Source organism: Lupinus angustifolius, chromosome LG17 (genome assembly GCF_001865875.1).
Source record: "Lupinus angustifolius cultivar Tanjil chromosome LG17, LupAngTanjil_v1.0, whole genome shotgun sequence".
Lineage (NCBI taxonomy): Eukaryota > Viridiplantae > Streptophyta > Magnoliopsida > Fabales > Fabaceae > Lupinus > Lupinus angustifolius.
The window spans coordinates 4,999,875-5,024,597 of NC_032025.1; the positions used below are offsets into that span (position 1 = coordinate 4,999,875).

At 34.9% G+C, this 24,723-nt stretch overlaps 3 protein-coding genes and 1 pseudogene across 3 annotated transcripts; all 4 read left to right on the plus strand.

Moving 5' to 3' along the window:
* Window positions 204-3,544, plus strand: LOC109331138 (polygalacturonase At1g48100-like). Its single transcript, XM_019565454.1, has 6 exons — window positions 204-439; window positions 914-1,135; window positions 1,219-1,263; window positions 1,348-1,555; window positions 2,333-2,523; window positions 2,714-3,544. The coding sequence occupies exons 1-6, from the start codon at window positions 302-304 to the stop codon at window positions 3,104-3,106; spliced, it is 1,197 nt and encodes a 398-aa protein (XP_019420999.1). The 5' UTR covers window positions 204-301; the 3' UTR covers window positions 3,107-3,544.
* Window positions 3,903-13,722, plus strand: LOC109331135 (phosphatidylinositol 3-kinase, root isoform-like). Its single transcript, XM_019565449.1, has 17 exons — window positions 3,903-4,442; window positions 4,871-4,967; window positions 5,342-5,438; window positions 5,702-5,854; window positions 5,938-6,147; window positions 6,828-7,006; window positions 7,815-7,962; window positions 8,628-8,723; window positions 9,159-9,294; window positions 9,386-9,507; window positions 10,645-10,839; window positions 11,175-11,345; window positions 11,542-11,679; window positions 12,362-12,516; window positions 12,867-13,010; window positions 13,113-13,260; window positions 13,342-13,722. Exons 1-17 carry the CDS (start codon window positions 4,337-4,339, stop codon window positions 13,477-13,479), a joined length of 2,433 nt encoding a protein of 810 aa, XP_019420994.1. The 5' UTR covers window positions 3,903-4,336; the 3' UTR covers window positions 13,480-13,722.
* On the plus strand, window positions 18,640-21,990 carry LOC109331139 (ADP-ribosylation factor 2). The gene is made up of 7 exons (XM_019565455.1): window positions 18,640-18,753; window positions 19,313-19,472; window positions 20,243-20,313; window positions 20,440-20,559; window positions 21,257-21,375; window positions 21,492-21,573; window positions 21,730-21,990. Exons 2-7 carry the CDS (start codon window positions 19,325-19,327, stop codon window positions 21,733-21,735), a joined length of 546 nt encoding a protein of 181 aa, XP_019421000.1. The 5' UTR covers window positions 18,640-18,753; window positions 19,313-19,324; the 3' UTR covers window positions 21,736-21,990.
* LOC109331141 lies at window positions 22,326-23,498 on the plus strand (annotated as a pseudogene).

Genomic DNA, 24,723 nt, shown 5'->3' on the forward strand with positions numbered 1-24,723 from the left:
AATAACTTTTAAGGATGTGGGGACCAGAGAAATTATTGTATACTCTAAGAGCATTATAACTGCATGGTTTAAGATCAACCACTGCCACTAATTGTGAATTGATAACTTAAGATCTGTAAATGGTGAAAATTCTTATAGGAGCATTTATTCTGTTCCATAAGCATACTAGAGTTTTTCAGTGGACCTACAATAATTGTAGTAAAAGTGTAAAACACACACATGCACAAACTATGTACAATTTACTGCTGTGATAAATTTTTATGGGTAGGTACCTTAATTGAAATAGCTACGTTGCAATATAATGCAGGCATTCAAAGCCACATGGGCATCTTCTTGCAAGGTAGAAGCATCAACCATGCTAGTTCCAACAGATTATGTCTTCTACGTGGGACCTATTTCATTCTCTGGCCCATACTGTAAACCCAACATTGTTTTTCAGGTAACAGTTAACACAACTAAGAAAAATGAAAGTTAGCATCAAAATAAAACAAGACTAGTAGGTAACATGTGAAAACACTCATCCCAATATATTCACAAGTCACAATAGCAATATATGATTTAACATAAGAACAATATACACGGGCCTGTCCTTTTCCCAATTCAGAAAATTACATAACAAAGAACAGTTATTGCATTTTGTCCTAGAAACCTTGCATTAACCACCAACTCTTCCTATTACTATTTTAGTTTATTGTAAAAACGCTTTACATTTTTTTACATTGTCATATTTATAACAATGTGTCAATGTCAATACTCCATAGTGTAAAAACTTTTACACCAAAAATGGGTTACAAAAAAATCACTTGTCGAAATGTGTATTTACCTCTACACGGTAAGTTGGTAACTGTCCTTTTCGGTTATAGCAACCGACAGTACAGTTGGAATTTAGGCTAATAAGGTGATACTATGTCAGCTTGATGGTACAATTATTGCTCCAACAAACTCCAATGCTTGGGGTGGAGGATTGCTACAATGGCTAGAATTCACAAAGTTGGTGGGAATTACCATTCAAGGAAATGGTGTCATTGATGGAAGAGGCTCTGTCTGGTGGCAAGACCAACCATTTGATGAGCCTATAGATGATGAAGAAAAGCTCATTGTCCCTTTAAACCACACAGAGAAGCCACCATTGCCTGTAATTATCTTTGTTACTTTTCACATTAATAACACTTTATTGCTAACCTCAGCTAATGATTTATATTTATGCATTTGTATTAGATACAAAGTGAGATGGGAAGAAAAATGCCAAGCATCAAGCCAACTGTGAGGACCACTTTAACTTTACAAGACCAATTAGGTTTATGTTTAGAAGTTTTTTCACTTCATGGTTGTGTTTTTGTTGCACAGGCACTAAGGTTTTATGGGAGCTTTAATACAACAGTCACAGGCATTACAATTCAAAATAGTCCTCAATGTCACCTCAAGTTTGACAACTGCAATGGAGTCCTGGTTCATAATGTGAGTGTATCATCTCCGGGTGATAGTCCTAACACAGATGGAATTCACCTTCAGAATTCAAAAAATGTGGTGATTCACAGCAGTAAATTAGCATGTGGTAATACTTCAATTATCGAAAAGTAATTGCACTATTCTATGAGCATTAAGACAACTGAGTTCACGAAATAAGTTTGAGGGTTGAATAAAAAGGGTGGCCCAATACACGAGGCTCCCACTTAGTAAGGTCTAGGGAAGGTTGATGTAAGCAGCCTTACCCCCACAAACGAAGAGGTTTTTTGCAAAAAGTTTGAGGATTGAATAAAAACATAATATATGTGGACTTCAGCTCTAAAACAACTGGGAGGACATAAATAAATACAAAACAAAAAGGAAGAGAATAGAAAGACAAAGATTAGATGCATAGCATATGAATATGATCCTCAAAAGAGCATGGCATTATCATATCCTATCCTTGGTCACATGGCAGCTAAGAATCTCCTAATACTTTTACATTATAGCCATCAATAACATTGACAAGTCAAGTCCAAACCCCACATTGCATCATCTAATATTATCTTACTCTTTAGTATCCAAATAAGAAAATAAGAACCCCCTTTTGTATTTCTTCCATTATCTATTTCTTTATTAGAAAACAGATCATCTGCTTTTGATCCTTCTTACCAACCTTTTAAAGGAGGACCTACTTAGCAGAACAAAAGATTAACATTGCATGTCAGAGAATCTATTACAAGCTGAACAAAAATTTTCAATAGATAACACTACAGATAAAAGGTCATGCATCTAGGCAAAAACCACAGCTAAACAAAGTGAAGTAGAATAATACACATACGTAACTCAAGTTGCTAAGTGTTGTTTTGAATTTCAACTGATGCAGGAGATGATTGTATTTCTATACAAACTGGATGCTCAAATGTATATGTATATGATATCAACTGTGGGCCAGGACATGGAATCAGCATTGGAAGTTTGGGAAAGGATAACACCAGAGCCTGTGTCTCAAACATTACAGTCAGAGATGTCAAGATGCACAACACAATGAATGGTGTCAGAATCAAAACATGGCAGGTAAAATAAAGATTCCTAAGTTGAAAGTTAAGAAATATTTTCAACATAAAAACAATTTACTTTAACCAACTATTATATATATAAGTATAAAACTATGGTTTATGAATGCTAAGGATGAGTCAATCCAGGCATTACCAGAGTTTGATGAACTAGTTTGATTTCTCACCAAAGCTAAATAACATATATGCAGGGTGGATCAGGGTCAGTGCAGGGAATAGTATTCTCAAACATACAAGTATCTGAAGTTAAACTCCCAATAGTGATTGACCAATTCTATTGTGATAAAAGAACATGCAAAAACCAATCATCAGCTGTGTCTCTAGAAGGAATCAACTATGAAAGAATAAGGGGTACTTACACAGTTAAGCCAGTGCACTTTGCATGCAGTGATTTTCTTCCATGTGTAGATGTTTCTCTAACATCTGTAGAGTTAAAACCAGTTCAAGAACAATACCACCTATATGATCCATTCTGCTGGCAGACTTATGGTGAATTAAGAACTCCTACTGTTCCACCAATTGGTTGTCTTCAGATTGGGAAGCCATCAAGCAACAGAGTTCAGACAGATCATGATTCCTGTTAGATATATATAAAAGATGGAAAGAGTGTGAGTTTGGCGCAATGAGGTCACGAGTTCAAATCCTGGAAACAACCTTTTCACTGATGAAGTATGACTGCATATATCTACCTTTTCCAGACTCAATAAGTGGAGCCTCATACACTAAGCCACCTTATATATATAGAGATGCCCCTTTAAAGTGTGTTAGCCAGTTGGATAGAACATGTATATTCTGAGATTCCTACCCTACCAAAATTTCTTCATTAAGGGTTACACTGATTTACCATTATCAAAATATAGTTGCCCTTCTTTCAGCATGAGGCCTAGTATTTGAAAAGCAGCCTTATAGCTATGCAAATTGGCTGAGTGTGAGATTTCTATATACATATTGCCACCATCCATCTATGCAATAAAAATATCACCATCTCCACCAAGTTATAAGTTTTGATGGCGTGTCAGGGTTAACTTTCTTGTTTTACTACTATTCAGTCATGTAATTACTATATGATTATAAAAAATGTCGTCATCATATCTGCTAAGTATAAAGTCCAAAATGATGTGCTAATAATAAACACCAGTGATATCAAGCACTACAAGATGAATACATAAACACCATACTATTATAATGACCATATCAGGAATTAGAGAGACAAGTATATAAAAAAAAAAAAAAACACCATAATATAATGACCATCTTCCGCACCGTAAATACAAGTACATCAAAAAAACGAAAAAAAAATACAACATAGTTTATCATTTTCTTTTATATATTAGATATGATGAGATAACATTTTTAAACATAACATCAAATAGCCCCATGAAAATGAAAGACTATGACGATAGCTATATATATTAGATGAAAGAAGAATATGCAATGCAAATCAAACACTGAAAATTATGGCTTAAGCAGAAAATTCATCAAGCCAATCCAACGCTGAAGCTAACTACAATCGAAGAACCTTTCCCTCCCAAAATTGTGGAAAATTCTTCACTTGTAGCGGGGAAAATGATTTGCGAATTGCGATAGCGTAAGTGAAACGCACCGTTTAATGTTCACTATATTTATTCTCTCTTTCCGTAACCGTAACATAGTAAATAATAATAATAAAGTGAAGAAGAGTGCGTGAGTCAGCGCCAACTACAATCAAATCCCGTTGGCAACAGTTACCCGCTTCTGTTATCCCGTATTCTACGATCACGATCGACGAACCCTAATTCCAATTCAAGAAGAAGAAACAAGTCTCATATACATACATGACAAGCAACGAGTTTCGCTTTTTCTTGTCCTGCGATATCAATCTTCCCGTCACCTTCCGCATCGATCGTCTCGAAGGCAATTTGCCCCTTCCCATAAATTCAGGTCGAATTTCCCCTCTGATTATTTAATTCACCGATATTGCTAATTTAAGACCTTGATTGGAGATATTTGTTACTGCTAAATTGATGAACGTTGTCACTTTAGTGGCTCAATTCAAGAGCAATGATATTTGCTTGTAGAGTAGTTCGTTTCATTGTTAAGTGTTTCACTCAGTTTGTGACTTAGTTTGAGCTCTAATAGAATCCAAAATGTTCATTAATTCAACTTTCAAACTTTAGGATTTTGATTGACTTAGTACAATTCGATTGATTTATTGTAAATTACGATCAGGTTTTGACATAATATAATGACATTATTTGATTTGTTGTTGTTGTTATATATCTATCAGTATAAAGATTGTTATGCCTTAGGATCATTGGTTATGCTCCTACTATCTTTAAGCTTAAACATAGGTTCATTTTCCCCTGCAGAAAATAATGTCTCCACTGAGGGTAGAACGGCAGAGTTATATGTTGAGTGTGCATTGTACATTGATGCTGCACCATTTGGCCTCCCCACCAGAACAAGGTGACTATACTTTTTTGAAATTTTGTGCAGTATAAATTTTTTGGTACATGTTACCTAGTCAGTTGTAATTGACATGCGGTAGAAATAATTATATGCCATTTGATTTCTTTTTCTTAGTTTTCTCTTCAATTATCCTGTTTTGTAATTTTTTAATAGAGTACGTTTTTTAATCATTTCTATGTGATCCAAGCTTCATGAGTGTTTTCCAACTAACAAAGAAAATTTAAATACAAACTGCATGGGATTTTATTTTATTATTGTTGGAATGTTTTGTTTTGATAGATAGCTCATATTTATTACCCAATCAGCAATTCAATATATTTTTATGCTGAAAATTTATTGTATCTATGGATTTTTGAAATTATGTGGTGAAGGTTGGTGTCCACAGGATCATCATATAGTTGGAATGAGCTCATCACATTGACAACTAAGTATCGAGACTTAACTGCTCAGTCACAACTCACTTTCACTGTAAGCAGCAACTTCACCTTACTTATCTATTTGTGCATGAAATCATAACTTTACTTTTTAGCTTCTACTACTAATTGATGCTGGATTGGTAGGAAATAGGGGAGAGAAAGTAGACAGAGGATGTATAACTTTTATTTATTGTGTTTTTTAATAGCTCCTTGCTTTCTTTGTAAGTTAAAAGGATAATTACAAAATTTACTATAAAATTTGTTAACTGCGTGTTTCTATATTTTGGTAATATTCTATTATTCTTGTATGAACAGGTTTGGGATGTGTCACATGGCGAGGGATTGATTGGAGGAGCCACAATTCTTCTCTTTAACAACAAAAAACAGCTTAAAACTGGGAAGCAAAAGCTTAGGCTTTGGGCAGGAAAAGAGGCAGATGGAGCATTCCCTACCAGTACACCGGGAAAGGTAATGAGCATTTTAAGTGATCTTACATTTAATCTCTCTGATTCTTCTCAATCATAATAAATATATTGTGCTTGTTTTATTAGGTCCCTAGGCATGAGCGTGGGGAGTTGGAGCGATTGGAAAAGCTTGTGAATAAGTATGAGCGAGGTCAGATTCAACGCGTGGACTGGTTGGATCGCCTCACATTTAAGGCTATGGATAGAATCAAGGAACATGAAAGTTTGAAAAATGGAAATTCTCACTTGTACCTGGTTGTAGACTTCTGTAGTTTTGAGCATCGAGTTGTTTTCCAGGTACTCTTGCCACCTATTGTTGGTTGTTGTTTTTTCTGAATATTATTTTTTAAAGAATAACATATCTTTTTAGCATTATACACTGATGGATACTTCTGAATTATAGTTTATTTTCATTAAAAATGTCATTGTATGAGTGGTTTATTAATGATTTCTATCATATTCCTTTTAATATTTGGATATTTTAATCAATTTTTTTTCAGTTTTCTTACAATATACCATTTAGGTGCTTCCAAACGCATTGTTGAAACTATTTGATATTCTTCGATGATGTGACTAAATAAATTTTGTTTTGGTATGTTAGTGTTTAATACATTCTGTTGCACTGCGTTATGCTCAATTGTCTACTAGACTTACTGTCATTCACGTACAAGTATGTGAGATACTCCTGCATTGAATGTTCCAGTGTTTGTTTCCATGTTTGGTTTTTGCAATTTAATATAAGTTGAAATATGGGTTAGATTCCTAGAATGTGTGGTCTTGGATTTGCTAGCATCCTGGCATTAGTGAGAATGTTGACATTCTGTGCATAGATCATACTAGTCGGAAGATACCAGTTTACAAACAAGCATAGAAACTACTGAAGATGTTGTTTTTCCCCTTTGTTCAATATCAATAATATAATAAATGCTGATTCATAGCCGAAACATGCAGTAATTTTTATTTGTTAGAAAATGTAGGAATCAGGTGCAAATTTTCTGTTCCCATCTCCTATAGCTTCAACCAATGATATTGTTATTGTCTGGGACCCAGAAGTGGGAAAGATAAATCCCTCTGAGCACAAACAGTTAAAGCTGGCTAGGAGTTTGACCCGTGGTGTCATAGACAGAGATCTGAAGCCAAGCTCAAATGAGAGAAAGTAAGCTTAAACTTTGCATTTGAATCTAATTTCCCTTTGATTTCTATGATAAAATATATGTGGTGAAGGCTTTACCACTGCAGCACTTAGTTGTTTAGTAACATATATCAACTAAGAAGTAAAAGCAATTAACATGTTAACAAAGTTTCATTACCACCTGTAATGAATGGAGATTTGAAGGAAGTGTCTTTGTTTAAATCAGAGTTAGGCATTAAGTGAGTAAAGTGACACTTTAAAATTCATGTGGACACATCATATGTTGTTGCGTAACCATGTCCGTAGCAGTGAGTGCTTCTTAGATTACGACATTTTTGTGCCTAGTGGTTAAATTCTCAAAACTAAATGGTTTAAGATTTAAGTAGGATTTTTTTAAGGAAAAAAACTCTAATCAATATAACTTCAATAAACATGGTCAAGATTTATCTCGGGAGTTTTGCAATTGCAGTAGAAGATGATTTATCAATCCAAATTGCCATAATTGACCTGTTTCCATTATTTCTCGATCGGTACTTTTTGAAGTGTCATGTTCTGAGGATTGTTTCTTCAAAATATGTTGGTCAAAGAAAATATTGTGGACTGTTTCTTCATTTGTCTTACCTGCGAGGCTGCGATGGAAAAACTGGAGAAGTTTTATCAAGTATTACTTGTAGTGATTCTGATATTCACCTTTTTTGTCCAATTGGTTTTATATTTGGATCTGTTGTCTGTTAACTTTTCCTCTCTGTTAGTGACTTAGTTTTGTACTTCTCAATCATTTCTAACATGGTGGCTGATTGTTTGATTATTTTGCTTACTCCTTTATGTCAAGGTCCATCCAGAGAATACTAAAATATCCACCAACAAGGACTTTGAATGGAGATGAGCGGCAGCTTTTGTGGAAATTCCGCTTTTCTTTGATGTCTGAAAAAAGGGCTCTCACAAAGTTCCTTCGTTGTGTTGAATGGAGTGATATTCAGGTTAGACTATTACTTTCTTCGAAATTATTAATAGCTAATAGATTATATGATATATGGTTTAGATGGTTTATAGCTCTGCCACTTAAATGTCCTCTTGACAGTTCAACAAAACTTGAAACCATAGCATCGTACATCGTTCCTCAATTCATCTCCAAGAAAAGAAACAAAATATGAATGACGGACTTTATAATTTAGTGAAATAGATTGTGTATCGGCATGTTTTTATTAACGGACTGGAATTTTATAGGTATTAGTCTGTCCTTCATCAAGAGTCAAATCTATTTCGAGTAGCATATCCAGTGTAAAATTCTGTTCCTTCGGAGTTGGGAAAGATACATATAGGGGTGGGCTAATTGTGTCCATTTGCTTATAAAAATGAACTTAGGGCTAAATGACTAATTTGAGGTTAACATGCCACTGTGTCCTTTAAAATATAAACTATTTTCATGTTCATTTCACGATAATATAATTGTATCCTAGTTGCCAGGAGTTGGTTGTAATACAATATAGCCATATAGGTTTTAATTTTCTATTTTGATTTTCTTTTTCTCTTGAATAATAATCTTGTTAACTGTCATTGTTCTTTCCTTTTTTCTTCAATTACTATTGTTGGAAAAAAATACTGGGTGAAATTCTCACATTCTGTAATGCTGATCTCATCTCAGGAAGCAAAACAAGCACTAGAATTAATGGGAAAGTGGGAAATGATTGACGTCTGTGATGCACTGGAACTTTTATCTCCTGTTTTTGAAAGTGAGGAGGTAATTTTGACATTTAAATAAGGAAATTTCTGCTTATTTTTCCTATATGTTAGTTGGAAGAAAAGAGATTTAGAGAAAAGAAGTGCTATCAGATACAGGAGAGAGTAATTATAACTAGAGAGAATAATATATCCTCCAAATAAAAGAAGTAGACATGAAACATATGAGTATAGCGAATCTGTACAATTGCTCTGCATGTCAGAAATAATAACTCCCTTGATGTAACCATGAGTTGAACAACAAAGAGAGGCCAAAAACATAATACTGTAGAAAGTGTAGGGGCAAAGGTGCCAATGCACTCCAACCTTTTTACTGTTGGTATAGATGTATATCATGTATTACTTGATATGGCCACTTCTGTTTGAATTTCTACTAGGAGGAATTTAATCACCTTTAAAGAGCTATATAAGGCCTTACTCCTCTGCTTCTTTTCAGGTCCGTGCTTATGCTGTTAGTGTACTTGAGAGAGCTGATGATGAAGAGCTTCAGTGTTACTTGCTGCAACTGGTTCAGGCTCTTCGGTTTGAGCGCTCTGATAAATCTCGCCTTTCTCATTTTCTTGTCCAGCGTGGTATGTCCATGAGGGTTTAGGAGCAAGTACAGGTGCTGATTATGGTTATATTTTGGCTTTTGTCTGAAACAAACATTTTTGCATTTGACAGCATTACGCAATATTGAATTGGCAAGCTTTCTTCGCTGGTACGTGGCTGTTGAACTTTATGACCCTACATATGCCAAACGTTTTTATTGCACTTATGAGATTCTGGAGGAGAATATGATGAAGGTATGAGCTAGTAAATTTCTTAATACCCGATCATTTGCTTCAGTGTTTTTTTCTCTTCTGATGCTAATTACATATATATATCTGCTTCATTTGTACTTCTACATAAGAAAATCTTTTGGTATTTCAGCATATTTAAAATTTGTCTTCCTCTCGGAATAAGTTATTCCTTTAACAATTTATTTCCGTGTAAACCTTGAAGAAGACTACCATATCTATATTTCGTAGAAAACATAGCAGGCTTATTTTTCATCAGAATTGCATGTTTAACTAACATGTCATGATTCATTTGTGAGGCATACTTTTTTTTTTTATATCAATAAAAGCGATGGCCAGAGCATGAGACTCCCACCTAGTGGAGTTTAGAGAGGATAGATATATGCAGTCTTACCTAAAGATATATGCGGGCATAATTTAAGAAAAAATTAAGAAATTTTCAAATAAATTATGATATAATGTGATCTTTAATCCCTAAAAAAATTGTAATCTAATGTGATTTGTTCAACTTCATATAAAATATCAAAGTTTTTTTTATAATTTTTTTATCTTCAACTACTTTATTTGATTATTTTTATTTATTATATGATTTTTTTATTTTTTAATTGTACAAGAATTCCCGTGGGCCGCCCGCATGCCCGTTAGCCCATTTTAAAATGGGTAGGGCATTAAATTTTGTTCGTTAAGACAATACGGGCATGCTCTCACCTTTGTAGGCGAAGAGCTGTCTCCAAGTTTGAATTCGTGACCTCCAAGTCATAAGGCAAACAACATTGTCATTGTTTCGAGGCTCACCATCTTTTAACTTTACACAAAAAGGATGACCCAGTACACGAGACTCCCACTTAGTGGAGTCTGACAGAGTAGATGTATATAGTCTTACCCCTACAAACATAAAGGTTGTTTCTAGGATTTAAACCTGTGACCTCTTGGTCATTAAGTTACAACCTTACAGTTGCGCTGAGGCTCACCCGTCTTCTTTTAATTTTATATCAATCAACAATTCTATTATAAAGGACTTTGACTGAACTAGCGCTGTCATGTATTATGCTTCATCATAATATATGCAATTAACTAAAGGTGATGGAAATCTTGATTGGAATAATTCATTTTGAAATTTAACAGTTGTGCCCTTTGTCTCAGATGGCGGCTGGTGTAAATGTAGAGGATGATGGTTTTAAACAATGGCAGAGTTTGGTACGTCAGACAGAATTGACTGCTCAGTTGTGTTCAATATCAAGAGATGTAAGGAATGTTCGTGGTAATACACAGAAGAAGATTGAAAAGCTTAGACAACTGCTTTCTGGTCTTCTTAGTGAGCTTACCTATTTTGATGAGGTATCAGTCTAACTCAGTGTCATCATTTATAGTTTTGAATTTTTTTGTTGACTCTTTTACTTTAATGAATGATGCATATAGGTGGAAACTATTTATTTTATTGAAGAGGGTGAGCTTTGGCGCAATGGTTAAGTTGTTTGCCTTGTGACCTGGAGGTCATGAATTCAAATCCTAGAAATAGTCTCTTTGCTTACAAGAGTAAGGTTGCATACCTTCCCAAACTCCACTACCATTAGATGAGAGTCTCTTGCACTAGGTCGCCCTTTTTTATTTTGTAGTGAATCTTAGGAAGTTTCTCAAATGTTTTTTATTGATTGATTCTATTTCTATTGTAGCCAATGCGATCACCTCTGGCACCAGGTGTCCTTATCACTGGGATTGTATCCTCAGAGTCATCAATATTTAGAAGTGCATTGCATCCTCTGCGCCTTACTTTTAGAACAGCAGACGGTGGAACTTGTAAGATCATATTTAAAAAGGGTGATGATCTTCGGCAGGACCAGTTGGTAAACTGACAAAACCTTCCTCTTCTGCATATAAGCTTGCAAATGGACACTGGTACATGTGTGTGCATTTGCACACAAACTCATGCCTGCCCATGCACGCGCGTACACACACTTACAAATTCCACCACTCAATCTCATGCATTTGATGAAGATATTCAGAAAACATATTATTTACATAAATGTTGGTTTTTTGTAGGTTGTTCAAATGGTATCACTTATGGATCGATTGCTGAAGTTAGAAAACCTTGATCTGCACTTAACACCATACAAGGTGCTAGCAAGTGGGCAAGATGAAGGCATGTTGGAATTCATTCCATCCCATTCATTGGCACAGGTATGGTGATTTTTTTAAAGATGTTTCACTGTCGCTGCCAAACATACCAAAAAATCATTCTTGTACATTTATATTTACTAAGTTTGATTTTGATTCATTATAAATGTAAAGATTTTAAAATGTGGTAGCGAACATATTTAACTTTGTTGACTGACACGGGCCGGGCTTGTTAAGCTGATAATTTGGTCCTACTGTTCTTATCTTTTGTCTTCATATCAGCTTGTACATCATGGATAATTTGGTATTTTCAGTAAAAGGAGTTGAGAATGGTTCATCAGCTTTAAGCATTTATCTTGTTACAAATATTAAAAATATCTGGAATTTTGTAAATAGCTGGATTTCCTGCCCCTGTAGCTCATTCATGTATAAGCACAGTTTTGTTCAATTCAGTTTAAATGTTTAATTTCTAATATTTTGTTAAAGAGTTTATTGTTCTTATGCTTTTTCTTCAGATGGTGTTTAAAAAGTGATTCACATTTGGAATAGGAATTTACATGCCTGTCAGGTTGCTAAGTTGTTTTATATAAATCCAATGTTAATCTTGGATTTTGACGTTTTTTCAATTACATATTTAGTGGTATTCTTTTTAACAAAAATGTAGAATGATGATTTTGATGTTCAATAAATGCCCAATTTGGTTGTAGGATGTTTCTAAACTAATATGTAGTCCTTTCATGTCTAGATTCTATCAGAGAATCGGAGCATTATAAGCTATTTGCAGAAATTTCATCCTGATGACCAAGGACCTTTCGGAATTACATCTACCTGTCTTGAAACGTTTATAAAAAGCTGTGCTGGGTATTCTGTTATCACATATATACTTGGCATTGGAGACAGGTGATTGTCCATTTTATTCATTACACATCATTTTCCATCTGGAATAGTGTGGTTTTGATATTTGTAATTGTATTTATGTACTGTGCCACTGAACTCACTTGTACAACCTTCCCCATGACCCCCAACAATATGAAATGCTACTGCCGCTGGTGTAGATTAACAATTTAGAGTTGTGGAATTTATACTAACTTGCATGGCATCCAAGATTCTTTCCCCTATTTTTAGTGAAGAAGGCTCTAATAGATTCTATCATGTTATTCTATATTTTTTCAAGTGGGCGTCTTAAATTGTTCACATAATCCATATTTTCTCCCTACTTGAATGAGCGAGTTGTCTTTTTAATTTGGTAGGCACTTAGACAACCTCCTCCTTAGAGATGATGGACGTCTTTTCCATGTTGACTTTGGTTTCATCCTTGGGAGAGATCCTAAGCCATTTCCACCGCCAATGAAGCTTTGCAAGGAAATGGTTGAGGCTATGGGTGGAGCTGAGAGGTAAAAATTCCCATTGGATGATTAACTTCATATTAATATGGTGGCTGTGTGATTTATGGCTTTAATTGTGCGATATTGATTATTTACTTTGTACACCTGCAGCCAATATTATACTAGGTTTAAGTCATACTGCTGTGAAGCTTACAACATTCTCCGGAAATCTAGTAACCTAATTTTAAATCTATTTTACTTAATGGCGGGGTCCAATATTCCCGATATAGCCTCTGATCCTGAAAAGGGAATTCTTAAGGTGAGCTCCTTGATATTTCAATAAATAGGTCAGAAATGTTCCTCTGTTCTTACACCAATACTTTTTTGCTATACAATGCAGCTTCAAGAAAAGTTTCGGTTGGACTTGGATGATGAAGCAAGTATACATTTCTTCCAGGATCTTATTAATGAGAGTGTGAGTGCATTGTTCCCTCAGATGGTTGAGACCATTCATCGCTGGGCTCAGTATTGGCGATAATACCATTGTTTATTGGGTGTTATTTACACTGTTGTAATTAACCAGGTAATGTATTATGTGGAGAAACAAGTAGATGCTGATTTGAGATTAGTTGAAGTTACTATATTGTATTTTAAATAAATATTTAGTGGTACCCTCAATAGTTTAAGTTGACTAAATATCCAAAGCACCTGTCCTTGACTCAATAGTTTAAGTTGGTATTAGCAGCCGCTTGGAATGCCATATTACTCCATTTTTAGTGAATTTCTTTTAAGTGCATCTGCAACATTTTCTGTTCTTTATAGACGCTTCCTTTAAAGAAAACATCCTTATATACAGAAGAACTCTGTATGCTAGACAAATTGAAATTGCAGTTTTCTTCGGCTTTCTTCCTCGGATGATCCTCTCTGTTTCCAGCATGTGATGCTCTGTCCACATGAATCATCTAAAACAGCTGCATCATGTGTGCTGTTTTGTCTTCATTGGAACTCTATAAGCAGAGTGAGACCCTACTGCAGCTGTGCAATCAGCTATATGCAATTCTATAGTCCAAATAAAATCATTGATAATTCATTTAATTCGTATATGGACAATTTGTTTAAAATAAAAACGAAGCAATTTTACATCTTCAACCTTTTTTAACTGAAATCCCTACCTGAAAACCCAACTCATTTTTCCCAATGTTAGCAACAACTCTTGTTGATCCAACAATGGCAAATACCAATAAGCAATGTTGTGTTTGACTATGATTGTGATGTCATAGTTAGAACACAATATTTGAGATTAAGGACATACCAGTACTAGACGAGAATATGAAAAAAAAACCATCATTTTGGAAGATAAATAAATTTGATAAAAAAATGTTGATTCCTTTACATGCCAAATCGCAATTGAAATCATAGAACCAATATTTAAGGGAATGTCTCAACTTCTTTCTCTCACGTGAAAAACTCTAGATTGGATTGAAATTAGTTTGTAAAAGAGTAGTTTCTTCAAGGTTTGTTTCTACTATGGATTCACATAATCATCGTGGGATGTTTGAAGAGCTTGTAAGATTTGGCCATGGTGATGAAGATGGAGAGGTTTAAGAGATACATGATAATGATATATACTACTATATAAAATCAAAACCTACAGAAATGATTTCCTATCATTAATGTTACATGATCCCTTTAATTATTTGTCACCAAAAGTTGTAATCTAAATGATTAATTTATCCCAAAAACAATTTCAATTCAAGAACTTCAAACTTTTGGAGAGATGTCAAAATACAATATATCAAATATTGCAGTCATATGTCAAAAACACAATATATTAAGAATGTGAGTTAATAGAACAATAATAACTTACCAATAGTAAGTGCCAGTAGACATGGTAGTTTTGATACTGCTAAACCATGTTTTTTAATCTTAAATTTCATTTGAAAAAATTAAGCAACAATGATGAAAAATAAAGGAAGAGTGTAATATATGGACGGTAAAGTTTTATATATAATCATTCGTCATTGTAATTTTTTTTTAAGAGTCAACAATGATTAAACATGAAATGGTGAATAATACAGTGATACTTTATAAAACTCTTACCTCATTCTAGTTCATCCTTACATACATTTTTTCTAATAAAGATAATACAAAGCAACATTGAATCTAACTTTTTTGTATAATCAATGATATCCGTTTGGATACATACTGTTCTCTCAATAAGTATCGCTTCTAATAATTAAACTCTTACTATCTCATGATCTAATGTGACATTACACTAGGGATGGCAATGAAAACCGAACCTGTGGGTACCCGCCCAAACCGAACCTGAAATTAACGGGAAAAACCCGATGTGATTGGGTTTGGGTATTACCTGGGTTTAATTTCCGGGTTCGGGTTTGGTAGAGCAAAGACCCTAACCCGAACTCGCCCCGAAGTAATGTAAATTACCTTAGGCAGTTAGGCTATAAATAGATGTTTTCAAATGTTAGTTACAACTAACTTTCCATTTTTAGAAACAATATACAATTCTTCTCTTTTCTTTCTTTTCTCTCTCAAACATTGTAATCTTTTGCAATTCTTGGTTACTTGAATAAAGATTGCTCGAGTTCTTTTCTTCAATTCATAAGAATTCCTCTTCTATATTCTGAATTCATTGTTTTCTTCTTAGAATTCCTTGAATTTCATAAACACCCACATCAATTGGTATCTAGAGCTTTTTTTTCTGGGAAGGGATGGTCGAATCTACTCGAATGCAAGCTGCTGCACGAGAAATTGAAGAACGGTTGGAGGTACGAATTTCAGAAAAATTGGAATTACATATGGCGGAGCTGATGAGTTATTGGTAGAAATCCATGACTGAATCCGTCAAAAACTCAGTTGAAGAGATAATGAAGCAGAACACAACATCAAAAGGTTCTTCCATGCCACCCAAAACAGGCTTTGGAGGTAAAGATCTCAACCATAACCTTGGTGATTGTGTTCCCCCTTATTCTTATGCTTGTCACACAAGATTGTCCCGAATAGAATTCCCTCGGTTTGATGGCACAAATGTAAAAGAATGGTTATAACAATGTGAAACTTATTTCATGGTGGATAATACTCTTGAAGATTTCAAGGTGAAGCTTGCCATTATGCACTTTGAGGGCAAGGCTCTGAAATGGCACCACGCATATGTCAGATCTATGTAGGTTAACTCTTTGCCTACATGGGGGAATATGTGAAGACCTTGCTGGAAAGATTTTGTGAGGTGTGTGATGATCCTATGGCTGAGTTAATGAAGTTGAGACAAAGAGGAACAATTGTGGAGTACCATGAAGAGTTTGATGTTGTTATTACTAGACTGGATTTATCTTAAGATTACATCTTAAGTTATTTCTTGGTAGGGTTGAAAATTGATGTTCATATGATGGTTAGGATGTTTCAACCTCAGACAATCAGAAAGGCATTTACCTTGGCCAAGTTGTATGAAGCTGCAAGTCCAAATTTCAATAGCAGTAGCAGGGTCAAGACCTCAAATAATAGTATCTTGGGGAGGCTAGTGTTCAATCCTAAGCCTACAATAGCTTATGGTTCAGAAGCCTTGAAGGAAAAGCCAAGGTTCAATATAAGTTAAACACCAGCTTATATGACTGAGAGGAGGGCCAAGGGGCTATGTTAGTTTTGTGAGGAACCTTACTCTGCAGAACATAGCTTGACACACAAGAAATTGCAAATTCATTTGTTGGAAGTGGATGAGGGGGAAGATGAGATGGGTGAACCTGAAGAGGTGCAAGATCTGATGGTAAAGCCAAGTGAGGAACCTCATATCTCTGTGAATGCCTTAACATGAGTGGCCAGTTTCAAAACTATGAGGGTTACTAGGAAGTATCACAAGAGGCCTTTACACATTCTGATTAATATGGTAGCACCCATAATTTCTTGGACAAAAATATAGTTGAGAGGCTAGGGTGTAAGATTGAAAGTCTGCAACATGTTATGGTCAAAGTAGCAGATGGAACTAAGGTGCCAATTTCCTCAATAGTAAGGAATTTTACTTGGACATTGCAGCAAAGCACCTTTAGCTCATATGTCATGTTACTTCCCTTGGGGTGTTGTGATATAGTATTAGGCATTGAATGACTAATTACCTTGGGAGACATTACCTGGAACTTCAACAAATTGACCATGAAATTTTCTCTACAAGGAAAAAAAACATGTCTTAAGAGGGTCAACATATGTTAACTGCAAAATTGTTACACCTAAACAGTTTGCAAAGACAATGGAGAGAGGTGTGCATCAGTCCCTGATTCATGTGGGAAGTGAAGAAGGGGTTCTCCTACATTCTCTAATTACTCATGCAGCAAAACTCGAATACCTATTCCAATGGAGCACATCTTGGAAGTCTATGATGATGTGTTTAGCACTCCTACTCAGTTGCCACCAAGTAGAGAGGGACATGATCACAAGATTCCCTTGCTGCACAATGTGGATCCTGTAAATAAGAGGCCATACAAGTATGTTAAAGAATAGAAAAATATTATTGATAAACTAGTCCAGGACATGCTCAATTCTAGTGTTATTCAAACTACATATAACCCTTATGCAAGTCCAGTGGTATTAGTAGGAAAGAAGTATGGTACATGGAGACTATGTATGGACTATAGGGAGTTAAACAAGAGAGCTATTAAGGATAGGTTTCCTATTCCCTTGGTTGATGACCTCATGGATGAGTTGCATGGTTCAAGCATCTTCTCTAAGATTGACCTAAGGACAGACTATCATCAAGGACAGGCTATCATCAAGTAAGGATGAGCCTACATGATATTCACAAGACAACATGTAGAACACATAGTGGGCATTTTGAATACTTGGTCATGTCATTTGGGCTTACAAATGCATCTACCATATTTCAAAAATTGATGAATTATGTCTTCCAGGATTTTCTGAGGAAGTTTTTGCTAGTTTTCTTTGATGATATACTCATTTATAGCAGTACTCTACATGGACATATTGTCCATCTAGAACCAGTGCTTGCTAGGTTGAGGGAGCACCAACTTTTTGCTAAGCAGTCAAGTGCTATTTTGGGGTTCATAGGGTGGAATACTTGAGTCATTTCATATCAGCAGAGGGTGTAGCAACAGATCCTGCTAAAGTCAGTGCAATTTAGAATTAGCATCTTCCTCGAACACTAGTTAAGGGGATTCTTGGGATTGGCAGGTTATTATAGAAGATTTGTTAGAGGGTATGGGACTATTGCAAAAAGTTCATTGTTTTTAATTTTTAATTTTATTTCTATTGGATCTTCAAACATAAAAGAAATGAATTAATACAAGAAAAAATAGAAATACTATAGAAAAATGAAACAAAAATGATATACTTTTTTAGTACATATATAATTTTCGGATTTTTTTCGGGTTCGATGATGATATCTTTTTTTCAACTCCGTTGAGTTTGAGTTCAGGTTTTGATATGTGGAAACCCGGCCCCCGTTGTGAAAATAAAATCCTCCATTGACAATTTCTCAATAAATTACTCACTCGATACCATTTTAGTTGCATTTTGATGAATATTAGACTGGCCCATAATATAAAATTAAATAGTAGTAATATAAATAAAATTAGTAATTATATTTATTATTTGTGATTGGTCGATGAATAACAAATAATTTCTCATGGCTCTCGTTTATACTTTATAAAACCATTCTCGTTCAGGATTCTCCTTCCTCATTTCGCGTTCTTACAAAGCTTCCTTCACAATTTCACATCCCTCCCTCTCTCTCTCTCTCAAATTTCTTTCAAATCTCAGATCCTTGAGAAAACTCTCATCTCCACAGGTAAATTTCAAATCTCAGATCTCTTTCTCTTCCATTCACGTATTTCGATTCTCGCCCAAATTTTCAGTTCCTTTTCCAATCGCGTTTGAATTTCGCATTCAATCTGGATTTTTCTTCATACCTCCACCTTTCTGTTTCTTAAAGCTCCATAACTTGCTTGATCTGAAAGTTTCCAGATCACAATTTTCAGATCTTTTATGTTTTGTTAGTTTCGTGATTTTGTTCTGTGCGATCCGTTTCACTTGCCATGGATTGATTGTATACGGTTCTAGATCGATTTGCATGTCATGTTTTTTTTCCTATTTCTTTCTCGTTTAGTTTGAGATCTTGTTGAATTCAGTGACATTGATTTGATTATATACGGTGCTTATAGATTTTCTGGAAGAAATTGTTCTATTATGATAGGACACGTTTTCGTTTTGGACTTTTAAAAAAAAAACAACCAAGCATTAATCCTGATAGTTGAGGTTGGCTGCATGGATCAAATGACACCATAACACTTATAGTGTGAAGGAAAATAAAATGTTGAAATTTTGGGCTTATTTATTTGTATTTACAGGGTGAAGGAGAAATGGGGCTGACATTCACAAAGCTTTTTAGTCGGCTTTTTGCGAAGAAGGAAATGCGAATTCTGATGGTTGGTCTTGATGCTGCTGGTAAGACCACTATCCTCTACAAGCTCAAGCTTGGAGAGATCGTCACTACTATTCCCACTATCGGTAAGTTTTGAAACTTTTACTCTAGTTAAGAGTTTTGTTATTAGTCCATTGGCGTTTCATAATTGTTCTTTGTCTTTAGGTATATTAACCTGCAATGCATACATTTTTATTACCTGATTACTCCTTTTCTAACATCTTATGGATTTATCTTAATATCTTAGACTAGTTACTTAGGATTTACGTTGGTGATTTTTTAAAATAGAATGGAGAAATTACTCTGATCTCCATCTTCCTTAATTACATTGAGTACATTTGTTGTTTAAAAAGTTACACAACCTGTGAGGTTTTGTTGTCATTACATTCACCTCCTTCGAAGGATGATATTGAAATGACGTTGGCATCCCCTAAATGGGAGGTGACTGTAACTTTTGAAACATAAGGGCTTTTGGGCGTAATTAAGCCAAACTTTAAGATAACTAAATAGTATATTTTTCTGAAATAGAGTCAAGTCAATCAGCACATTGCTAAATCTGTGAAGAAACCTTTAAAATTGAATGCTGGGAATTGGGATCCCAAATTATGTTTGGTTATATCAAATTTTGTTTAATCGTGTTGCTTGATGGTAGGACAAGGGTGTAACTTGTTCTGATCATTTTGTATATATTATTCTTCAACAACTGTAATATTACAGTTAACAAACCTTTTCTGCATAATTTTGTCATAGATTATTGTTTTCATTTTCACATTTGTTGAAGTACTGGATGTGCAGATTGTTGACATGTTCTGGTGCTGTTATATGCATCGATATATTTACATCTATTTATGTTCAGGGTTCAATGTGGAGACTGTGGAATACAAGAACATTAGCTTCACTGTTTGGGATGTTGGTGGCCAGGACAAGGTATAAATTTTGATTGTCATGCATTCTTTGAAATTACAACTAACATTTATGACTTGTGTTTCACTGCTGAACTACTTAACACTTACTAGGGGATCAATGTCTGAATACCAACCTCTTATTTTGCAGATTCGTCCATTGTGGAGGCACTACTTCCAGAACACCCAGGGTCTTATTTTTGTCGTTGATAGCAATGATAGGGACAGAGTTGTTGAGGCCAGAGATGAGTTACATAGGATGTTGAATGAGGTACTTTTGTGAATTTAGTTTGGCCTTTTATTACATACCTTCATGCTGATATTTGTTCATGTTAGACACTCTTCTGGCATATATAGAGAGAAACCATTTTTTATAGACCAGGTTTGGATCACATAAGGGCCAAAAGGTAGGACCTCCAAATTACTGAAGGCACAAATGTCTAACTTCAAAGAATACCTACAAAGAATATTCTCTTATTCTGTCTCAAAATGTTTAGAGATTTTTTATTGGATTTTGTTATGGGATGAACTTTTGTTTTAAGCATATATCTTAGGATTTTGTCGTATCTACTATTAGTCTGATTTTGATGGTGATATATTAGTTTATTTGGTGATGATTTTCACTCTCGAGACGGGTGTCTTTCTAGTTACGAAGAGGAAATTTCTATCTCCCGACAAATAGCATTTGTCTTCATCATTGCTGCTTTAAATAGATCTTTTCTTTTTTGCTGGATTATAATTTTTTATTACTCTTGTATTTGATACCGCTATGACATTTTTGGAAGTTGAATATCCAGTTCTAGTCAAGCTTCTCGGAAACATTGCTTCTGATTGATCAGGCTTCATGTGTAAACTTTAAAGTCTACAACACAAGAATCATTTGTCTTCTTTGTTCTTTTGCTTTCTGGTTTATGTATTATTGTGATGATACAATGTTTAATTTTAATTTATTTTAATTATCTTTTCAGGATGAACTGAGAGATGCTGTATTGCTTGTGTTTGCCAACAAACAAGATCTTCCTAACGCAATGAATGCTGCCGAGATTACTGACAAGCTGGGTCTCCACTCCCTCAGACAGCGCCACTGGTAAGTATTTTTATAATGGAACCTTCTTGTCCTTTTTCTGTATGGCGCGGGGCATACAGACCCCCTGTCTTATAATGTAAGCATTCTGATCTAACATACTCTTCTGGTTCTTCCAGGTACATCCAGAGCACTTGCGCAACTTCTGGGGAGGGTCTTTATGAAGGTTTGGACTGGCTTTCCAACAACATAGCCAATAAGGTAGCTGTTGCCTATCTAGTTGTTTTCCATAATTGTCATTTTTCAGAGTACTTTTTAGTTGCACTTCTAGTTGTATCCAATAGTAATAATAATGAAAAGGTGTACCTTTTCTGGAATTTCTGTGATGAATATTTCCCTGATTTTTTATCATTCCAGGCTTAATGCTCTTTTTGGGAGTGTTGTGGATGGGCAATTCTGGATGCAGGGATGACTATTATCTAGCTTTTATTTCTTGGTCCTCTTGGAAAACAACTTGGATTTGTGTTCGTGTATTGTGATTTAGGACATCTTTTGTGGCTAAATTGCCGTAGGAATTTGTTTCATGGAATGTGTAATACTTTAAAAGCTTTCTATTATTGAGTATAATTTGTTTGCATGAATATTGTTGTTTCCAACTTAAATACCTATAGTCTAAGCGTATACATAGTCAACGTTTGATTGGTTCTAAGGAATACATGCATATTTTTTTTTTATCGAAGTAAGGTCTCAGGCTCAAATAAAAAACATTCGCCGGAAGAATTAGCCTCTTACCTTGTGGCTTGAATGCAATTGCCTTTGTGAAGAATATTTGTGTCTGGATAAAAACCTGTATATACATGTCCAAGTTTTACCTACACAACAAATGGTAAATTATAATTGTTGAATTAGTGAAATTCGATTAAGCATCATAATAGTCAGTACATGAACCACATAACAAGAAGCATAGTATTTAAATCGAAGTGTTTTCCTCTACTTCCCTTATGGTATTATACATTACAGAACCATCTCATTTCAATCATTATCAGTGGGAACGCACAACCCGTAAACAAAAGCTGCACTTTCATGGGACAATGAGGCCTTGAGAGTTTTGTGTCTTGAGGCTCCAAAGAATATCTTCAATTGCCCTCTTTATTAAACAAAGCTCCCCTCTTCTCACTCTTTAGAATTCAAAAAAAATAATCTTTACTTATTTGAGGCCTCAATATTTTTCCTAACCTCTTCTCACACTTCATCAATTTACTCTACTTGAGTTGAGTGTTTGAGGAGTTAATAAAAAATCTACCTTAGTCTGCACTCAAAGAACAAGAGCTACAACCTTAATATCATACATTTTATCCACCTATTCCCTCAACAAATCTCATCCATTGACACGCAATTCTCTCAGTTCTGTAGAGAACCACGAATTGGTTCTTGCATACCAAAGAGAACTGTGTATCTGGTGACTATGATCTCATCCCTCAACTCTACTTCTCTTCTTTCATTTTAACCTCAAGATGACCTTGCAACTCCAACCACTGCAGCAGCAACAGCAACCTGTTCAGGTCTATCCAGACACTATCACAGACCAATCACATCTTCACTATTCAAATGGTTCTTTTGGGTCAGTGTTTGTTGTCCTGGCATAGTAGTAGTCATTTCTGCAGTTGCTTGTTGCCTTGGAAGATTTTGCAGCAGCGGACAAGGCTACAAACATGCTAAGCAGCAAAAGCAGCAGAACCACCACCACAACATGCACCCAAAAGAAGTGGATATTGAGATAGGCTTTAACAATAAAATTGCAGCTTCCAAGCCTAATGGTCATGGATATGGACATGGACATGCCAGAGGGGCCATGCCAATGAAGCCACTGAGTGCTCATCATGGTCATGTTGACATGAGAAGTTTTGAAATGAAGCGTGGCCATGGAGGAAAGATAAGAGCAGGTCCATGATGGAATAATATATAAGATAGCATTATGTAGACATGCATGCATGTTCTTCAATGTGTTTCTTCTTTCTATTTATCTTCTTTGTTTTCGTAGTTAGATTTCTAAGTGGAAGATTAAAATGTATATTATGTCCTATTTTCTTAACGCCCTTGTTTTGATATTAAGAAAAAGCTTTGCTCTATCTGCAAAATGGATTGTAAAAGTAAAAGTATGTAAGAAAAGGAAGTATTCCAATGGATTGAATGGGTATAAAATGGATAGTTTTAAATTCATTTTTACTGAGGTTGGGTATTCCAAGTGTAAATGAAGAAGTCTTACCTTGTATAAAAGTGAATGAGTTAAAGAGCATATAAGTGGATGAACCTTAGGCATAGACCTAATGACTTAAGGTTTTGGGTTAAGATGTGATGTCAAGTGGTATCACATCTATGGAAGAATCTCTCAACAAGTGGTATCAGAGCTGATAGTTCGGGCTTGGACATGGTGGACTTAAGGGGGAGCGGACCAAAAAGTGCGTGGTACCTATACTTGAGGGAGAGCACATCTGTTGTCCCATAGTTTGTGCCTATCCATGTGCCATGGACTTGTGATTGGTCAGAAAAAATATACCCCACTTGAGGGGGAGATCGTTAGGTTTATTCAAGTGTAAAGTCACACATTGAATATACGGGAAGGAGTGAAAGAGTTTATAAGTAGGAAAGACCTATGAAACTAATGCCTTAAAGTTTTGTTTTAAGACGTAGTGTCTACTTCTGTCTTTTCATACCTCGATAACAATTAGAGGCTCCTCGATCATAGTTTGGTATGTGAGTAAGAAACTTAATTTACATGCATTTGGAATAATAAAGGCAAAAAAAAGCAATTACTTAATGGTGTTTGAGTCAGTAGTCTAATTAAGGATTCATTCAATAAAACAATGTTGTAAAAACTCGTACCGGCTGGTTCGATCGAAAAACCGACGAATCGGATCCCTAACCGGTACGGTACAGATGTTGAACCGGTCAAAACCAATGAACCAGTTGATTTATATATATATATTTTTTTTTATAAAAAAACTTAAAAACTTAAAAACTCATTACAAAGTGAACCATATTTCCAACCATTCCTCAACACTTCAAGGCACATGCTTCTAAAGCATACTTAGATTACACCTTTTGTTCCTAACATTCGTGTGTAATCTCGGAGTCTAAAGATAGAATTTGGTGCAAAAATATAATCTTGATATGAGACAACTTTGACTCATCGGTGTTAAATGTTAAAACTCCAAATTTATTTATATTTTGCGGTTGTTAAGTAATAGTTCTGGATTGTTTATTAAAGACTTAAAATTGTTTGTTTATGTAAATTTTGAGTAGATTATGAATATGTATTATAAATTTGAGTATCTAGACGATTTGAAATTATTTTTGTTATAGGTTTATACATATATATATATATATATATATATATATATATTTATCCAT

What these genes read in the sequence shown, in the direction of transcription:
- LOC109331138 (XM_019565454.1), top strand. Translation starts at nt 302, where the DNA reads ATGCAGGCATTCAAAGCCACATGGGCATCTTCTTGCAAGGTAGAAGCA. An exon ending in AACCCAACATTGTTTTTCAG is followed by an intron (nt 440 to 913) that starts GTAACAGTTAAC and finishes ATACTATGTCAG; the next exon opens with CTTGATGGTACAATTATTGC. An exon ending in TCAGAATCAAAACATGGCAG is followed by an intron (nt 2,524 to 2,713) that starts GTAAAATAAAGA and finishes ACATATATGCAG; the next exon opens with GGTGGATCAGGGTCAGTGCA.
- LOC109331135 (XM_019565449.1), top strand. Translation starts at nt 4,337, where the DNA reads ATGACAAGCAACGAGTTTCGCTTTTTCTTGTCCTGCGATATCAATCTT. An exon ending in CATCCCATTCATTGGCACAG is followed by an intron (nt 11,680 to 12,361) that starts GTATGGTGATTT and finishes TTTCATGTCTAG; the next exon opens with ATTCTATCAGAGAATCGGAG. An exon ending in ATACTTGGCATTGGAGACAG is followed by an intron (nt 12,517 to 12,866) that starts GTGATTGTCCAT and finishes TTAATTTGGTAG; the next exon opens with GCACTTAGACAACCTCCTCC.
- LOC109331139 (XM_019565455.1), top strand. Translation starts at nt 19,325, where the DNA reads ATGGGGCTGACATTCACAAAGCTTTTTAGTCGGCTTTTTGCGAAGAAG. An exon ending in ATGTTGGTGGCCAGGACAAG is followed by an intron (nt 20,314 to 20,439) that starts GTATAAATTTTG and finishes CTTATTTTGCAG; the next exon opens with ATTCGTCCATTGTGGAGGCA. An exon ending in TCCCTCAGACAGCGCCACTG is followed by an intron (nt 21,376 to 21,491) that starts GTAAGTATTTTT and finishes TGGTTCTTCCAG; the next exon opens with GTACATCCAGAGCACTTGCG.